Raw genomic sequence first — 17,890 nt, forward strand, 5'->3', positions numbered from 1 at the left:
CATGGTGGCGAGCGTTGGGCCCATCTATATGGGCCTCTCGACTCCCAATATGGGCCTCTTACTCGGTATAGTTAGGCCTGTTTAGCAAAGATAAAAGAATGACCTCTCTCCGATACGTACATAATATTAGGACGAAAACAAAACCAAAACAAAAAAGTAAATGTAATAAATCAACAATTTTTGCAAGCAGAAAAAATAAGGTTATAGTGGGAATTAATGGACGAGCTCTGCCATTTTTGTTCACAGAAAATAATAAAAATAAAATTTATTGATAAACTTGAGGTGATTTATAAATGTATATTTCGATAATTAATTGCGTGTATAATATATCCATAAATACTTGTACGATATTATATATACCAATATAGGAGCTGAGCTGGTCCGATCTAGCTAGGTTAAGTTATGGCTCGACGCTTAATTTGACAATGAAACAATATTTAACCCTTCTTGAGGGCTCTTTTCAGTGGAAAAGTTAAAGATATACTCGACGATATACATGTAAAAACAAGAGGAAATCCATGGACACATCATCTCTCAATTAAAAACTGTCGACACCAACCTCTTCATGAAAGCGACAGAAGAACTAGAGTACTATATTATTCCAAATACGACACAATATTGTCCAAAACTATATATATATATATATATATATATATATTGGGGTACTGAAAAACAAATTACAATTGTACTGCAAACTGCTGTGTGGTTCAAAGTACTTCAACACGCATTGGCTAGCTACAATGGGCATCAAAAGCAGTACTAACACTACAATGGTACCTAGCTAATAGAAGACAACTATCAGCTAGGTACCTTAGAGTAAATTAAGCACTTTTGTCCAACCCTTGCTAGAGAACTTATCTACCATATAATATCTATGCACTTAAAACTAGAAGTGGCTATAACTTGTTAATTTTTCATATTATTAATGATTGTGAAGATCTTTGTAAGTTAATGCAGCCATGTAAGATCAATATATGTATCAGTTGCGACCAAGATGCATTAACTTAATACTGTTGCTCATCATGTTCAATTAGGTTAATTTGTGCAAGTTTAATTTCCTTTATATTGAAAATGTACGTGGGAGTGATTTTATATATAGGCTTGAGTTGCCAAAATCTAATATATCTTAAAGTAGTCTGTTAAAAAAGAGAGAGCCATATATATATATATATATGGAACGACGATAACTACAAGTCAACTCATGACCCTATATGCCTGTTCGGTCGCACCAGTCATTCCATGCATGCAGCATCGCAAACTTGTTATATCCTCTGATCAGCGTATCACAAGCATTGATTTCCATTCTCCATACAATCCTTGCAGACTTATCCTGGAGATCATTTTATATACCCCCCCCTCCCCCCCTGGCCTTCCAGCTTCTCTCTCCATTTTTTTTCCCTTTTAGATCTTGTCATTTTAAGTACTGCTACTTGATGAAATTCTTCAAGGTGATCTATAGTACTCCATCTTCAGGGTAACTATTTGATCTCTCTCTCTCTCTCTCGCTCTGTGTGCGCGCGCGCGCATGCTTCCGCCCTCGAGTGATTTCGGGAGTAATGGATAAACGTCCGCGGAAACAAGCAAAGAGTACAAAGAGCTCCACGTCAGAAGGTTCTGTATTTCTTTCCTTCAAACTTCGTGGTCTGATACTTCAGTTTTCCGTTTCTATGGATCCGTTTGATTTCCAATTAAGAAAATTAAGAAATGGGTAGACTAATTAATTTATACTATGCATATAAAAGACCTGCAGAGAGATCACGATCTATATATATATATATATATATATATATATATATATATATATATATATATATAACTCGATACCTATATATATATATATATATATATGTCTACCAAAAAAAATTCAGAATATGCGATACATGACATATATATTACAACACCCAGCTTATAATAATTTATTGTTAGTGGGTGCAGAAGTGAGCAGTATTGAGTGGGAGTTCATAAAGATGACTGAACAAGAAGAGGATCTCATCTTCCGGATGTACAAACTTGTTGGGGACAGGTATAGAATTTACTTCCGGCCAATAGTACTTCAGTTTGCTTCTTACCATTTTTAGCATTGTTTTTAGTGTTAGATTTATAGCTTCAAACAGCACGCAAAAAGATGATCACTTACTAAATTAATTATATCACTGTACACATGAATGTCGTACATTTTTTTATTTAACGGGAAGTTGAGGAAAATTAGGAGAAGCAACCAACCACATATCTAAGGCCAAAGATTCATGATGAGAGTATAGAGCATATATAGAGCCTTTTACACCTAATTCGGATCATCTTCGTCTCCCTAGCTAGCTCGAGGCCGCAATCCATGGCGCGCGCACTTGATCATCATGATCTGCTGCTTCTTCGTCTCCCTCATGAACTAGTAGATCAGTACTCGATCGGAAACAAGAAACGCAATAGGTAAGACGACAGGCATGCTGTGGACCCGATATATGCTTTAGCTTATGCTCTTGCTATTCTAATTAATTAGAAGTTAGGTGGCTGCAATGAGGGCAAGCCACGACAGCGTGATTACAAGAAAGAAGCATGATCATAAAATGAAACAGTCAAGACGAATAATTGCTCCATAGCTAGCACGATAGCTCTTCGAGTATTCGGCAGCATGATTTTGATATTGTGAATCATGTAGAAAGAGGCCAGGTTACGTACGGCATAATTATTCACGGGAGATACGAAAATAAAATAACTGAAAAGAAAGAAAAACTCATGAAATACATGCATGTGCTGTAGTACTGCTGCTTGGCAGTGGCTTATTTGATTTTGTCTTTGCCATTTTAGTTACTCAGTCTCCCATTACATTTATGGAGTGGTACGTTCGCTGATAATTAATATATGTACAGTGAATATATATGAAAATGTTTTGGGTCTCGATTGTCTCTTTTCTTTTTAGTTAATAATTAATTATTTTTTTATGATATTGTGAATTTTGTTAAAATTTTTAAAAAGATTAAAAAAATATATGAAAAAAAAAGGCACCCAAATGACTTGTTGGTGACTTTTATCCGGTGAGTGTAGCAGTGTCTATATATATGGATGGTGCTAAAGCCACCTACAGTACCGATAAAATTACAAAATAATCGGTATAAATGATCATAGGCCGTACATTTTGTACCTGCCATTTTCCACAGGACAATGCTAGGGGATTATATCGCTCGACGTGTTCTTAGTGCATTTAATTTTTTTAAAATATTTTTTTAACATTCTTAATTATTAAAAATAAATATACAATTTTATTATTAGTCAATTCTTTAATAATTAAGAAAAGAAATTAAAATATTCTAGCAGTAACTTCACGTGGGGGGCAAAGTATCATTTTTATTTTATATATATATATATATATAGAGAGAGAGAGAGAGAGAGAGAGATGAGGTTAATTACTTGCTGAATGCTGAGTGTGGAGACGTGACCGGACATCGATCGTTTTGTATTGTCGTAAAACCAACAGTACTTTGGGTCCCCAGTTTTGTTTTTGTTTGAGGGGCGCATTATTATTATTTAAGAAAGGTGTGGGATACTCTTTCTTTATGGCAACAATCCATTAGAGTGCAATAATGGAGACATGACATCTACCAATTACGTGCTAATGGAAGCCATGTTGCTTGAAGTGAATAGATCGATCCACTACTTGTTGGAGGAAATGTATCCTAGCAGGCAACTTATTTAAATATTGGTGGAGAATATCACGAGATCAGAAACGTACGCACGTAGAAGAAGTGCTTAAACATGAGAGAGAGAGAGAGAGAGAGAGAGAGAGAGCGAGAGAGAGAGCTCTTCATGAGGGATTTTCATGTATAGGCGCTCCAATATTTATCTTTACAGATTTAAGATTTTATGAGAACAGTTCGATGGAATTTTTCAAGGCGCATGTGTCTAAACTATATGGTAGAAGAAAATAAAAAAGGATGGAGTACTGAAATTGCATGCTCGCTTATTTCTTTTCCAGGAAGGTGCATGCATATATAAAGTCCAATTAATATATAATATGCTTTCATATTATTTCACTTGTGCTAGCTGGAAATTATATATATGTATCGACTGTGTGACAGTTTCTGATGATCATCACTAAATTAAAGTAGGCAATATTAATAAAAAAAAGTTAATAAGTTAATTAATGCAATATTATTAATTTCTAAGCAGGTGGGATTTGATAGCAGGTCGTGTTCCAGGGCGAAAACCAGAAGAAATAGAGAGGTTTTGGATTATGAGACATGGTGAGGTATTTGCCCAGAAAAGAGACGCAGCTGCCAAGAATTATTCGTGATGATCATGATCATGTTGGGCGCTACCTTAATTAATTAATTGTTAATTAGTAGATCGATCGGATTTCTGATCTTCTTGTGTTGGCATGGAATAATTCTTCTTGCATATAAAGTTTGTTTTAATAGATTCTCTCTTTGATTGATAGTTCCATATTCCATGCATCGATCTGTTACGTACCTTCTGATCTCTTCTCTTCTTGATCTTGTGTTTCTTCTTTTGTAAGTACTGTTTCATTCGCCTGCTTTTAATAGATTCTCTCTTTGACGACATCTCCTATATATATATGATAGTGGACTCTTACTCTTTTGGATGTGTTTGCTCATGATTTTGTGTTTGTGTGCCTATATATATATATATATATATATATATATGCTACTAATATTCTGCATATATATCATGGTTCGAATTTAAGACTTTTTGTGGATGCTGATATCCTAAAAGTACTAATATCTCAATTACCAATTCATTAGGTTAGGAGAGACAAAAATGTTTAAAATGAATCTTATAATATTAATAATTTTTAGAAAACCTAAACATTAAGCAGTGGAGCACAACATCGATCACCATCCATTCTGACATCAGACTTCTAGAGCCGATGCTTCACTACATGGTTTGGTGGCAAAATTGTTGGTGTTGGGTTCTTGACGTGGCCATGGACTCATATGTGAGGAAGAGATCCACATTGGCAATATATATATATATATATATATATATATATATATATATATATATATATATAGTTTTCAATCCCAAAATCGGATGAGATATATGAAACTATCAAATACTTTTCTAAAAGAAAAAATAGTTTGATAAAATTAACAATATATAAAATTAACAATAAAAGTGTATCACGTGTAAAAAATTTGACATGTTAGCTCTTAAAAGCAGTGGGCAGCGGGGCCCCGTACCCCACTACCTCGCCCCCGTTCTCCGTGCCCCTACATGGGCAGGGTGGGGCTAGCACCTTGCCACCAGATGCGGGTGGGGCCGATGCTCGAGACGGGTGGCCTCACCCGCATCTAGCCCTTTAGCAGAGGCATGGGACGGAGGGGGGCCAGCCCCACCCCGCATATAACATATATATTTATATTATAAATCTTTATAAATATGTATTTATATAAAAAAAAAAAAAAAAAAAACCCAACCATAAAACAACCCCATAATATATGTATGGGGTATTAAGAGTCCCCCTCGCGATTGATCCCCCTCCCTTGCCCCTTCTCTTAGACTATAAAAACTCTCTCTCTCTCTCTCTCTCTCTCTCTCTCTCTCTCTCTCTCTCTCTCTCTCTCTCTCTCTCTCTCTCTCTCTCTCTCTCTCTCTCTCTCTCTCTCTCTCTCTCTCGTCTTCATCTACTCTGTCGATGTCCGTCCTATGCACTACGCCGTCGTCGTCTGTCTGCATCTCTGTTGCCGACTCGCTGAAGGTAAGTTAATCGAATCCGAAGTGTGTTTTTTTTTTTTTTTTTTTGAGTTATGGAGATTGAAGGAAGGATGAGATTAAATGGAGGAGCTGGGGGATGAGATTGTGTTTTTGTGATTTGTGTATTGTGGAGATTCGATTTGTGCATGTCATGTTTTGATGTTTGTGTTAATTGTTTTTTTGTAATTTTGTGACTTTAGGAATTCGGATTGGAACCCTAAATTAGTTTAGGGTTCTAATCTGAAACCCTTAATTATGTTAGGGGTTTCAAGATTAAAACACCTAAATTAATGGGTTTCTGATTTGGTGCACCTTTTTTTTTTTTAAGTAAACGGAAGTGCACTTCTGAGAGTAATCCTTTACAGTTTTCGGTTGCTTTGGGGATGTGATGATCATGTAATCTTTTAATGGATTATGGGTTTGCAATTATCTGGAAAGTCATGGTATATCATGTCAAATGTGATTTCCTGCGTGAGTCTTTCATGAAATAATTACTTTAACTTTCATGAAACCACCTCCTGATCATGGGCAAGAGACGGTAAGGGAAAGTGGTCTCCCACCCCTTTGATCCCTCCGAGAAAGGGTGGGGGTTTGCATTTTTTTCTTTCCTATTTTAGGGACGATTCTTTATATTTTGATCAATCTTTGTATTTTAAAGTTAAAATATTTTTAAATGTGTTGAGCTCATTATGACAACTGATAAGATTGTATTGATTTATTTAGTTGCAAATTTTATCAAGTCCAATAATTAAATTACAAAAATTAAAATTAGAACAATTTTTTTATTTTGCAAAAAATATGGAAATTCATACTTGCAACTGGCCCATCGGTTTAATTGGGGAACTTCTTATTAATCCATATATTAGGCTGAACCTGAAAACTCAACCTTTTACGTTGGGATTCCATCAAATCCCGAAATTCCAGGGAAAAGAAAAGCAAGTGAGAAACCAACTTATCACTCAGATGCATGCTGTGACATTAATCGACCACCACCAAAGAAATCAAAATATCAGTTGAATCCGACAAAACATTTTGGATATCTTCTTCAGACAAAGCCATGCAGGGTTCGCTGGAGGAGGCAGGAATAAGAGGAAGGTCGGTAAAGGACATTCAGAAGGATCCAAATATTGGGTTAAATAAAACTGTTAATGCCTAAAATTTACATAACAGATCGGAATGGAGGAAATAATCATCCCCGACCCCACGATGATGGTTCGGGCGTTGATACAATACTCATTGCGTTCATCTGTAAAATAAATAATAATAAGCGAATAAAAACAAATAAAGAGAGACATAGATTTACGTAGTTCGGCATAATGCATACATTCATGGGTTGTTTGGGAGCGAAATCTACTATGATAAGTGATTTTACAATCTCTTATGGTCTCACGTATCTCACAATACAATGAATGAATTTAGGGAAAATCTTTTGGAGTCGATATGTGCAGTGGAGTTTGTACGTATGAAACTTTTGAGGGGAGCCTACGAAGAGTTCGTCAGATTTGTGGGGGGATCTCCTCTTTATATAGAAGTCTTATTTTCTTGGAGTAATTGAGTCTAACTTGTCTTGTGAAGTCATTTCCTTTTAGAAGTCTGGGTCTCTTTTCTTTTAAGATTCTATGTGTCTTTCTTCTTAGAAGTATGAATCAATTTATCTTATCTCCTCTTTGCTTTATCTCTTAAATTGGTTTTAGGCCTTATCTCTTAGTTAAATTATAGATTGCTGATTTGACCGCTAAAAAAAAAAAAAAACTAGCTCTAGCAGCAGCATGTGTCCTTTTCCAGGCTCTCTTAAATTGTTTTCCACAAAAACGCCGTGTTGGGAATTGATTATTTTTTGGAATGAAGTAGTAGTAGACCTTCTTTTACGCATTGTGATGTTGAGATTGAAATTTGGACTTAAAATACAGCTCTCTAAGGAACCCTCCCTTCCTCCCTTCGTCTTCATTGCACAAGCCTCCACATTCGATTTCTAAAAGGTTGAATCCTTGCAAACTCGGGGAAAGTTTAATAATATTATTGAGTTCAAACTGGGCATGTCCTCCAAAAACTAGAAGAACGCTAAAAAAAGTACCAAATATGAGCCAGCCTGAAAGCATATTTAATTGCATGTTTAAGGTTACCAAAACATTCAAGTACGTGAAGATGAATTAAAAATGCTTGATCATGTTTTAAATTTGTTAGATTGAAACTGACTTCCCTCTCTGAAACAGTAAAGAGCCAACTAAAACAGTTTACTTTCATGGTGTAAAGTTTCAGGTAATTGCTAAATGGAAAGAGCCAGGACAGGGTTCCAGATCAGCCTTTCCAATAAGATTCCTGTTTGTCATTGTTTAGTATTTTGGGATTCTATGGTACTACTACTGCACTGTCTATAGCAGTCATGTGAGTGTCACAGTTGAAACTGCACTGTTTATTTTAAAAAATTGGTTGGACTGGATTAGATGCTGAGGCTGAGCCAGTGAAAAAGTTCCTAAGAGAGATTAATCATTTTGGCTTGAAGAAGTACCTAAAAAATTAATTGGAAGTAAGAGAGGGGTTGAAGACACTACTACTGTTGCACATGATCAGGTCCCTTCTGCTATTTTACTTGGAATAAGCCAAAACATCTAGCAACAACGCGTCAGGTTTGAAAATTCTTTGGTTTACTTCTTCAAACTTGAACTTTGCCTTACTTCTTTTTCTTAGTTTCAAGTTTCAACCATGTAATGCCAACGTGGACAAATCATAGAAAGAGAGAGATTATGGGATAGACCCTTTTAGACGTAATTGAAGTTGAATTGGTCCAGTTTTGACTTCCTCACTCCTGCCTGATGACCAAAGACTGGTCTATGCAGAAAAAAAAAAACTCGGTTGCTTTTTTTTCTACCTTTGACCCCTCCAATATCCCACTCCTTTCATTTTATTTTCCTTTCTCAACAGAAAAGTGTTTCTATAAATACAAGCGCTTCATCTCTCCTTCAAATGCAAGACCTTCCCTCTCTGTGCTTCCTCAGCTTATGCTATCACTCCTTCCCGCTCTCTCTGCTACTCGGCTACTGAGCTCCTTTCTCCAAATCCTCCAAAAGAATAAAAAAAAAAAACGTTCTCATTCGGGCTAAGTCCATGTTACCATCTTCTTATTCTTCACCGTTTGTGCCATTATACCTTTGGCTTCTACTTCGGCTGCCAATTGGCTCTTGACAACACGTTCGCATTTAGTTAGCACAATTTACTCTGTTGCTTTCGGCAGTCCTTATTGAAATTAAGCATAGTAGAAAATGGAGAACGGTTGGAGCTGGGAGCAGAAACCACTGATTGGTGAACTAATACAGGGAATGGAGCTAGTGAAACAGTTAAGGGTACAATTTAGTACAGCATCGTCATCACCCGAGACCGTAGAGACATTGTTGCAGAGGATATTAGCTTCATATGAGAAGGCTCTTATGATTCTGAGATGGAGTGGCTCGATCGGACAGCCCCAGATTGAAGGAGTAATGGCAGGTGTACCCGGGTCTCCAATTTCTGTCAACGGAAGTCTCGGGACCGATGAATTTGAGAAGGGTATCAAGGATCATCAGGGCACTGACGATATCTCAAAGAAGAGGTGAATTTCAGAGAGCCACAAAACATAATTCTTGTCTACTGCCAAGAAACTTTAGCTAATACATGTTTTTTAAATTGGGTTGCAGGAAGATATTGCCCAGATGGACGGACCATGTGAGAGTGAGATCTGAGACTGGGTTGGAAGGACCCCATGAAGATGGCTATAGTTGGAGAAAATATGGTCAGAAAGACATCCTAGGAGCCAAATATCCCAGGTGAGAGTCTTTTCTTATTTACTTGAAGTCAACTGGGTCATCCACACGTGCGGCGTGCGCACAAACATGTGTCTTTGGCCATTGTGGGAAAAAAAAATAACGTTATATATCACATTTGCAGAAGCTACTATAGATGCACATTGCGTAACTCTCAAAACTGCTGGGCGACAAAGCTAGTGCAAAGATCAGATGATGACCCAAACGCATTTGACATCACGTACCGAGGAAGGCACACCTGTTCCCATGCTACCAATTTGGTTCCAGCATCACCATCACCAGAAAAGCAAAAACAGAAACAATACAACAACAACAATCATAATGAACAAGAGCGACCACTTGACATCCTCAGAGACATTCGAAGCAGTTTGAGGATTGCTACTGAGGACTTGGACAGTAAAGAGATGACATATCCCTTCTCTTTTCCTTCCACTTCTTTTGGATGCATGAATAGTGAGAACAATGGCTTTTCACTTTCAGCTTTCGACCGTAACACTCTCCTGGACAGTTTTTCCTCGCCATTTTTTTCTCCGGCCACCCCTGAATCAAACTACTTCGCAGTGTCCCCATTCGAGAAGAGCAACTTTGGAGGGGTTCACAACGAGCATCATTTTGAATCGGAACTCAGTAAGATAATCTCAGCCAACGCTTCAGCCACCAGTTCCCCTGTTCTAGACTTGGATTTCTCACTGCACCCAGTGGAAATTGAGCCAAATTTCCCATTTGACTATCAACCGTGTACCCGGGCTCTAAATTAATTCCCCTTGGGATCTAAATTAAGAAAAAAAATGCATGTGTAATGCAATCTTGTTTAGACCTGTCGAATCTAGCTTGTTTCATAAGGATGGGATGCTTGTAGAATATATAGAACCCCCTTTAGTTTTAGCTATGAGATAGATACTGGTTAACGGGTTCTTTTTTTTTCCAAAATCTTGCATACGGTTCTTCTAGTTGGTTGTTATACCAATGATACCAGTCCAAAACCAAAGAATCCATCCACTCTGGCATTGCACCATAACTTCAGCAGGAAAGCGTAGATAGCAGTAACCATATGGGATCAGGATTTACATGGAATATTATGGCCCTCCAAGAAGCCAAAGGAAAACATCATCGAAGAATGGTTTATTTACCGGTTTTATCTCCCAAAACCAAAGCGTTACACAAAAGTAATATCTTTATCCAATACAGCAATCGCTTTAATGGAAAAGAAAACTATCTGAAATCATGAAGCAATGTAAAACGCATCAAACCACTAAATGAGAATACAATAGAAACAGCAATAATGAAGATAGAAAATAAAAATGATTTATTGGAATTCTACGTCCAGAGAGATTCTGTAAACGAACCAACATCAGATGACTTAACGTATTCTTTATTGTACATCTAGTTGAGGCGACAAATCTCAACCACAAGCAAAAGCACAGCAGCTGAAGCCACTTGGGCTTAATCTGGAGTGAAAATAGGACAATAAGAGGCGCCAAATCTGCCAGAATAGAGAAGATTATTGTAGAGATTTTAGAAGATACTGAGAACCATACCACCTGAACTCTCCTAATTGGATGTGCTTTACTTTGCATCTTCAGCTCTCCGAAGAGCTGCTCTCAACCCCATTACGATAAACAAATTGGTTAGAGTAAGAAGTGACTCAGCTCCACCATGTAACCAATCCACATTGGACAAGGAAGTACCATAATGTACCTTAGCTGTTTCAAACATATAAACAGAGTTACACAGTTAGGCATCTATATGTGAACTCGATCATCGAATTATGGTATTGCTCCATAGTGAGAGAAGTTACCATAAATCCCAGCAGGAACTGTTCATCGGGCAAGAAAGACCAATATGAAGAAAATTAGTAAAGTTAAGACAAAGCAGTTGACAGTAATAAACAAGTGGCAAAAGTAAGGCAAATGATAACTATTCTGTTATCCGAAATGATACCAATATAGGTAACCTTCACAAAATGAAATTTCACGCAGGCCGATTCTTCAGTGCATTTTAACAAGACAGACCATGGCAACCCATTCAGGAGACAACGATTCAAAAAGTATGAAGACTTTTGGGTCAAAGGAAACTAATTCAGTCTTAACAAAATTACTAGATTTATGATACGATGTTACAAAAACGCGGACAGGAGGAGATGGCAACGATCCCCCACCATCCATCACCTATTATGGCACTCTCAGTACGCAGATTACAAACTTGAAATGACCTTTTGGCTCTATCACCACTTAGGACACAAAAAACGCCTGCAATAATAAAAGAAAATTAGTTCGAAGAATTTGAACAAAGGTGAACAATCTTGGCGCTCAAAAAACTTCACGGGAAACAGGTTTCCCCGGTTCTCATACAATTTACGCTGCTGCCTGTTTGCCTTGCGTGCAAATAAACGAGGTTCTCGGGATTGGAAGACATATTAGACCTATTTAACTACCATTTCTCCAGTAAATTTTTACTTGTTTCTCCAGAGCATAGTTACAAGTTTTGCCATAATCGGAATAATTACCAAAGCAGTTTGATAACTCGAGAAAGCTTTACGTGATACACGGAGCAAAAGGGTCTCCCAGAAGGACCTAAAAAGTGCTAAATTCATAATTGTACAACTAGCAATGTGAAAAATCCCATTACAAACAGAACTTAAAATCAGCACATCCCAACATTAACACGAAAGTAAATATAGAGGAAAATGGGTCTGAGAAACTCACTGGTAGCCCCCACAAAGGCGAGCAAGAAGTAGAACCCAAAAAGGGTTAACTTTGGAGCAGACTTGGATTTGGTGATGAAGTACAAGAAACCGAGGTAAGGAAACAAAGAAAAAGCAAAAAGCTGCGAAGCTATGCTCTCTGAATCGATGTTGGGTGCCCATGGATCAACTGGGAGCAATGCCCAGCAAACAACCTCTCCCCTTATCTTACCAAGCCTTCTCTCTCTGTAACCCTTGGGTTCCCTGCCTTTTCTACATGGATTCTCGAGGGGTTTTTGCAAGAAAGGAGAAGAACCCAGAACAGTTGCAGGGACCAAGAAGGTCGGAGTGCTAAGAAGAGATTGAAATATCGGATTTGTAATCATATTTCAGCAATAAAGTTGAATTTTTTTCTCTCCTCTTTGTTGCACGAGGTGAAATTTGTTGCAGTATTGCCAGTGTATACCATATAGTTGAGGAAGGAGAGGGATGGACCATTCAAATTCTTATCATGAAAAATCTAAGAGCCCAGCCTATCGGGACTGTCAAATTCGAATACTAGGATTGCTGCCTGGTTTCGTTTTCTTTGTATTGGGCCTAGTAAGGGGCCATAATCATGGACTTCCCGGGAATGATGTTCATATTCTAAATGTGGATCTCAACATTCAACTCCACCAAAAAACTTTGGAAAAAATTCCTCAATTTCAAGTTTTCTACAATTTTCCTTTTGGTTCAATTCACTTCCTTAATTCTCAATTATACAAGTTTCTCTCCTAAACTTTACTGATGATTATATTGTAACTTAAAAGACTTCTAATGGAGTATTGGATTGTTTGTTTCCCATTTTCTTTTTGGTCTTTGATATCACAGAATAGAATAGATTATTTATTGATATGCATCATATGCTGTTTATTTTACTTGTTTTCTCTCCATATTCATTTACTTCATTCCACATTATCCAGTTAAGCATTTAATGATAAGGTTCCCAAATTGGCATCAAGGCATTGACAACTTAATGAGGTTAACAGAAGGTCTTGTTCAGCATTTGAACTTTTCCAAAATGTCATGGAAAATATTATGAAGTCTTATGATAAATTGACAGAGGTTTTTAGTGTGAATAGGCTAGATTGATGGATTGACCTTTCTCCACCCAAAAGTGTGCTATCTTCAAAACTTAATAACATGCTTGACCAATATGGATTACTTTTTTGGAAGCAAGATTATTTCCATCCCATGAATTCATCACTTTTAGCCCATATATAATAAATATAAATAAATATTACAATATTGTTATACATTACCTCAAGATCTAGGAATGGATTTTATTGTTATACTAAATCGAGCTCCTAATTATTAATCGCCATACACATACCACACTGTAATCTAAAACAGTGGCGGACCCACGTTATACTTGGGCAAAATTTTTTGAAAATATAAAAATTTGCCCCCCCAAAAAATTTATAATCGTATTCGTATCATCTCTAAAATTTTTTTAAAATTTCAGTATACCTAAAAATGCATCTCTCTGATTTTTTTTTTCTTATTATCCCAAGATTTTGTTTAATTTCTATATATGATCTATTTTCAAGCACGTGACCTCTCCAAAATTAAAATTAAAACTAAGTTTAGAAGAAATAATAAACTTATTAATATAGATCCAATTTTTTTTTTATACAATATTGGCCTTCTTAGCATGGAATCTAAAGTGAAAATATAAGAAATATTATTTAAGGTCAATGATCTATATGAAAATTAGTTTGTAGTTATGTTTTTATGATTTTTCAATCTCTTTTTAATTTACATAATAGAAATGATGTTTGCAGTCATAGGATGTGCAAGCACCACCCACTCCCTTTGAAAAAAGTAAGTAAATCTATAATCCACATGAAAATTTTTTAATAGTAGATCCTATTTTTTTTAAAAAGGAGTGCGTAAAGTTTGTATACTCTAAGACTGTAAGATAATAAAAAGAAGGACTAAAAGTGTTCGGCTTGAATACAAACCGCATATAATTCACATTGATTTATAATATGAATTTACAATTCAAGTGAGTTTCATACGGGAGTGCAACACGCACATGCAGAAAAGTTTACAAAAGAAAAGTATTTGAATTCAAAAAGAACAGCCTAAAGACTTGGTCAAAGCTTGATCAATATCAGATACAGAGATTTTAGTAACTCTGTTCCAGTATAACAACTATTTTGAAAATAAAAAATACTACAACGTAAGCCAACAATATGATGCGCAATATCAGCAACGTAAAATCTGGTGGAGCTTTGAATACTTCAAATCTGATGCGCGCAATATCAGTAACAGCAAGGTAAACTAATTCTGGTGGATTATTTGAATGCTTCAACCTTTATCTCCAATACGCTCCCTCAATCGAATGGGCAATTCTTGAACATGAAGATTGTCCCGTAAATATTGAAATCGAACCGAGGAAAGTGGTTTGGTTAATAAATCAACAAGCTGATTTTTTGTGGAAAGAAAAGAGACGTGAAGTTTTTTGGCCAAAACTTGATCCCGAACATAGTGAAAATTAATTTCAATATGTTTTGTTCTTGCATGGAAAACTGGATTAGATGACAAATAAGTTGCTCCAATATTATCACACCATAATTTTGGACTGGTTTTTAAGGGAAGCTGTAGATCACTCAAAACCGATTGGATCCAACTTAATTCGGCTGCTGTGTTTGAGAGTGATTTATATTCCGATTCTGTGCTGCTACGGGCAACTGTTGGTTGTTGTTTGCAGCTCCAACTGATTAAATTTGATCCATGAAAAATACAGTAGGCTCCAACACTACGTCTATCATCTTTGTTGGCAGCCCAGTCTGCATCACTGAAGCCTTCAAGAGAGTGATATGAGTTATTATGGAAATGAAGGGCATAGCCAACTGTGAACTTTAGATACCGAAGAATCCGTTTGACGGCTTGCCAGTGAATAACCTTTGGTTGATGCATAAATTTGCTAACACGATGCACTGCAAAAGCAATATCTGGACGAGTAAAACCCAAGTAATGTAAAGCACCAACCGTGCTTCTATAAAGTTGCGGATCTGAAAAATCAGTGCCATCGTATTTAGATAAAGCGCATGTGGTACTCATTGGAGTTGAACAAGGCTTAGCTTCATGCATGTTTACTCTTTGTAGCAGGTCGGCTACATATTTCCTTTGTGATAAATAAAGATCACGGCCATCGAATAATGCTTCCACTCCGAGAAAATAGGAAAGTGTGCCTAAATCTTTCACAAGAAAAGCCGAGCCCTATTGCTGAATAAATAGATTAATTTCTTCAAAAGACGTTCCAGTGATGATTATATCATCAACATATATAAGGATGAAGATAGAAAAATCAGTCTTGTGAAGAGTGAATAATGAGTGATCTGCCTTTGATCCAACGAACTACATGTGCTGCAATTTTTCAGTTAGTCTGGAAAACCAAGCCCTTGGAGCCTGCTTAAGTCCATATAAACTTTTTTTTAAACGGCAAACATGTTCTGGGAAATCAAGGTGAACATACCCTTGTGGTTGTTGCATATAAACTTCTTCATATAGGAAACCATGTAGAAATGCATTGTGAACGTCAATTTGCTTAATAGGCCATTGCCGTGTAACAACTAGAGATAAAAGCAGCTGTATAGTCCCTGGTTTAACCACAAGGCTGAAGGTTTCTGTGAAGTCCATACCAGGTTGTTGATGATACCCTTTCGCCACTAGTCACGCTTTAAAACGCTCAATATTGCCATCTGCATGTCTTTTAATTCGGAAGGCCCATTTGTTGCTAACAAGGTTCTTACTTGGTTTGGGTGGGACTAGATCTCAAGTGCCATTTTTTACAAGGGCATTGAACTCAATGTCCATGACTTCACGCCATTGATGATGCTTAAAGGCCTCAAAAAAACATTTTGGTTCTGTAGGACAAGAAACATGATTAGTAATTAAACAATAAGTTAGTGGGTATCGAGCTATACCAACATATGGTGATTTCGGTTTGAGAGAGTGGGTCTGAGATCTTGTTCTCATACGGTTTGGTTGCTGGCGTATGACTTGCGCAACGGGTTCAATATCATTTGGAGAGAAATTCAGGATGGCATTTGTGGTTCTAGTAGCATCTCTTGAATTTTGAATATAATTCCTAGCTGGTACGGGGGCAGCATTTGATTGTGACAATGATAATTGAATATCCAAATTTTCTTGATTTTGTGGAATGATCTGAGTGCTTGGCAACAGATCAGGTGGAAGTATGATATGACCTGCATTGTTAGTGTGAGTACTCGGGTGACAGAGAGAGGATGGTAGGAAAAATATTTCTGGTTCAAGAGGAGCAGAAACTGAAGATTCTTTTTGGTATGGGAACAAAGACTCATCGAAAATGACATGACGTGATATATATATTTTTCCTGTGGCTAAATCAAGACATTTGTAGCCCTGATGTGAGAGACTGTAACCAAGTAAAATACAAGTTTTAGAGCGGAAATCGATTTTATGTTTGTTAAAAGCGCGCAAGTTTGGCCAACAAGCACATCCAAAAACACGCATGAACAAATAGTTAGGTTTCTGATTATAGGTCATTTCAAAAGGAGATTTGTTGTTTAAAATTTTAGAAGGCAATTAATAATATAAGTGGTAGTTAAAAAAGCATCTTCCCAATAAGGTTTGGGTAAATTTGAGTGAGCCAGCAAAGCTAAGCCCATTTCAACAATTTGGCGATGTCGACATTCAATCGAACCCATTTGTTCATGTGTGTAAGGGCAAGCTAAACGATGTTGAATTCCACAATTTTTAAAACATTGATTTAACCATCTATACTCACTTCCCCAATCAATTTGAATAGCCTTAATTTTTGAATCAAAATGTCTTTCAACATATTGTTGAAATTGAAGAAAAATGGATTCTACGTCAGATTTTAATTTTAAAGGAAATACCCAAATGAATTTGGTAAAGGCATCCAAAAAACAAACATAATAACGAGATCCATAGCTAGAAATAACTGAGCTGGGCCCCTAGACATCGGAATAAATTAATTCAAGTGGTTTGGAAATAGGATGAGTTGAAGCATAAAAAGGTAAATTATGGCTTTTAGCCATCTCACATTCAGGACAAACATTTTGTCTATTATTAGAACCAACTGGTAAATTATTATTATTAAGCATATGTCGAACAATGATACAGGAAGCATGACCAAGGCGACGATGCCAGTCCGCAACAGAGACCCGTGCATCAATAAAAGCAGAAGGAAGACAGCGTTGAAGAGATGGAGAAAAGCAGTAAAGGCCATCAGACATAGATCCTTTATGAAGGACGTTCCCCGAGTAATCCTTAAGCAGAAAAAAAGAACTGTGAAACTCAAAATAAACATGATTATCTTGAACAAATTTTTGAACTGAGAGCAAGTTTTTTGTAATTTGTGGGACGACGAGAATTTTATCAAGAAGAAAGGTAGAAGATGAATTAGAAATAGAAGCAGTTCCAATATGAGTGACTTTCAAACTTGTACCATCACCAATTTGAATGTGATCATTGCCAGAAAATTCGTCAGTTTGGATATTCAGATTATTCATGTTGTTGGTCAGATGATGCGTTGCACCAATGTCGGGATGCCATTCTTATTCATGAGACTGCTGCTGAGGTTGGTTGGAAGCTAAGTTGGCTTGTGGATTTGGGCAGGGTGGTGGAGTTTGGAAGTGAGGATCAAATC

General features: G+C 36.8%; 3 protein-coding genes across 4 annotated transcripts; 2 read left to right on the top strand and 1 right to left on the bottom strand.

Annotated features, from left to right (window-relative positions):
• The first annotated feature begins 1,317 nt into the window (after window positions 1-1,317).
• LOC121268903 (transcription factor CPC-like) lies at window positions 1,318-4,431 on the top strand. The gene is made up of 3 exons (XM_041173172.1): window positions 1,318-1,611; window positions 1,936-2,023; window positions 4,165-4,431. The coding sequence occupies exons 1-3, from the start codon at window positions 1,557-1,559 to the stop codon at window positions 4,286-4,288; spliced, it is 267 nt and encodes an 88-aa protein (XP_041029106.1). The 5' UTR covers window positions 1,318-1,556; the 3' UTR covers window positions 4,289-4,431.
• A 4,236-nt stretch (window positions 4,432-8,667) lies between these two features.
• LOC121235129 (probable WRKY transcription factor 53) lies at window positions 8,668-10,420 on the top strand. Its single transcript, XM_041131378.1, has 3 exons — window positions 8,668-9,295; window positions 9,381-9,509; window positions 9,631-10,420. The coding sequence occupies exons 1-3, from the start codon at window positions 8,970-8,972 to the stop codon at window positions 10,262-10,264; spliced, it is 1,089 nt and encodes a 362-aa protein (XP_040987312.1). The 5' UTR covers window positions 8,668-8,969; the 3' UTR covers window positions 10,265-10,420.
• Window positions 10,421-10,789: 369 nt separating this feature from the next.
• LOC121235130 lies at window positions 10,790-12,696 on the bottom strand. Of its 2 annotated transcripts, XM_041131379.1 has the most exons (3): window positions 12,212-12,682; window positions 11,305-11,322; window positions 10,790-11,209 (listed from the first exon to the last, which is right to left on the bottom strand). In XM_041131379.1, exons 1-3 carry the CDS (start codon window positions 12,573-12,575, stop codon window positions 11,073-11,075), a joined length of 519 nt encoding a protein of 172 aa, XP_040987313.1. In that variant the 5' UTR covers window positions 12,576-12,682; the 3' UTR covers window positions 10,790-11,072. The 2 variants fall into 2 exon arrangements, with proteins under 2 accessions (XP_040987313.1, XP_040987314.1); XM_041131380.1 differs by lacking the exons at window positions 10,790-11,209; window positions 11,305-11,322 and adding an exon at window positions 11,349-11,755 and having other exon boundaries at window positions 12,212-12,696.
• Window positions 12,697-17,890: the final 5,194 nt, after the last annotated feature.

Source organism: Juglans microcarpa x Juglans regia, chromosome 6D, assembly GCF_004785595.1.
Source record: "Juglans microcarpa x Juglans regia isolate MS1-56 chromosome 6D, Jm3101_v1.0, whole genome shotgun sequence".
NCBI lineage: Eukaryota > Viridiplantae > Streptophyta > Magnoliopsida > Fagales > Juglandaceae > Juglans > Juglans microcarpa x Juglans regia.